This window comes from Atheta coriaria, unplaced genomic scaffold (assembly GCF_025399875.1).
Source record: "Atheta coriaria isolate IRGN ID8LTWV9N9 unplaced genomic scaffold, Caltech_Dcor_3.1 scaffold6650_size1033, whole genome shotgun sequence".
Lineage (NCBI taxonomy): Eukaryota > Metazoa > Arthropoda > Insecta > Coleoptera > Staphylinidae > Dalotia > Dalotia coriaria.
Genome location: NW_027050725.1, coordinates 1 through 1033, shown reverse-complemented (window position 1 = coordinate 1033; position 1033 = coordinate 1). Strand labels below are relative to the sequence as shown.

The window sequence follows — 1033 nt, the reverse complement described above, 5'->3', positions numbered from 1 at the left end:
TAAAGGACGGATACCATGAGTATTTCCCATTTAAAACTAGTTAAAGACTCATTTCTAGCATCAACAATCAACAATTGTAACTAAATCCAATTTGGATCACAAATAAATACCTATGACGAGAATGACGACATAAAAATATGAAAATTTGAGCGGAATTTGAGTAGAAAAAAATCAGTCTTATCACCTCATAACACCTCGGCTCACTTTTAACTGATAATCTCCATTGACGAAGCGCCCGAGACCTTATTTCTCTTATTACGGAGTAAAACAATAAAGAAACACATTGCTGTGACTGCCATCATGAGAATCGAACCGAATTTAAAACCTAAATCAACACCGTTGACTAAATATGTGGAATCGTTGAATATTTTCATTATGTAATCAGGATGCTCCTCTGCTTTTGCACCCTAGAACAAAAAATAAAAAAATGTTAGTTACATCTTTTATAACTCATGAACGCGTGGATAGATTTTGATGATTTTTTGTAATTAGGTTTATCTTTGATTCTAATAAGAGAATAATCATTAAAATATCAAAAAAATTGATATACAGGGTGTTAAATTAATGATTAAAGTTTATATAGAAATTCAATCATAGTTTTAGTTAAGTAATTGAATCATAGATGGGGTTATTATTAGCAATTCTCATTTCTTTTAAAAACATGCGAATTATTTAATAATTTATTAAATTTTATAAAAAAAAATTTACTTACAAATTCCATCCAGGCAACAGGCAGGATAATATCATCTTCAAACATGCCCAATTCACTCATCCCGAAACTCTTCTGCACTTGAATATTAGTCTGGATCCTATTCCATCCCTGCATGATGAAACCCATATACGGATGAAACTCCAACCTAGTCTGATGCAGTTCCTTTTTCGGTGGAGACACACCCTCAACAGCTTCCCGCAATTTAGGATCAGCTCCCAAGAAATGTGGTAGAGAAACAAAAATAGGTGTACCAAAACTACACTTAGTAGCATTCCAAAGCCCATGTGGTGCACAGGTACCATCAGCACTGCAATATCCTTG

At 33.3% G+C, this 1033-nt stretch overlaps 1 protein-coding gene across 1 annotated transcript; it reads right to left on the bottom strand.

Moving 5' to 3' along the window:
- Positions 1-6: 6 nt before the first annotated feature.
- Positions 7-1030, bottom strand: LOC135803191 (platelet glycoprotein 4-like; the record flags this gene model as incomplete). The annotated part of the gene is made up of 2 exons (XM_065316777.1): positions 7-407; positions 713-1030. Coding segments are annotated over 2 exons (519 nt in total), but the record flags the coding sequence as incomplete, so codon positions are not given.
- Positions 1031-1033: the final 3 nt, after the last annotated feature.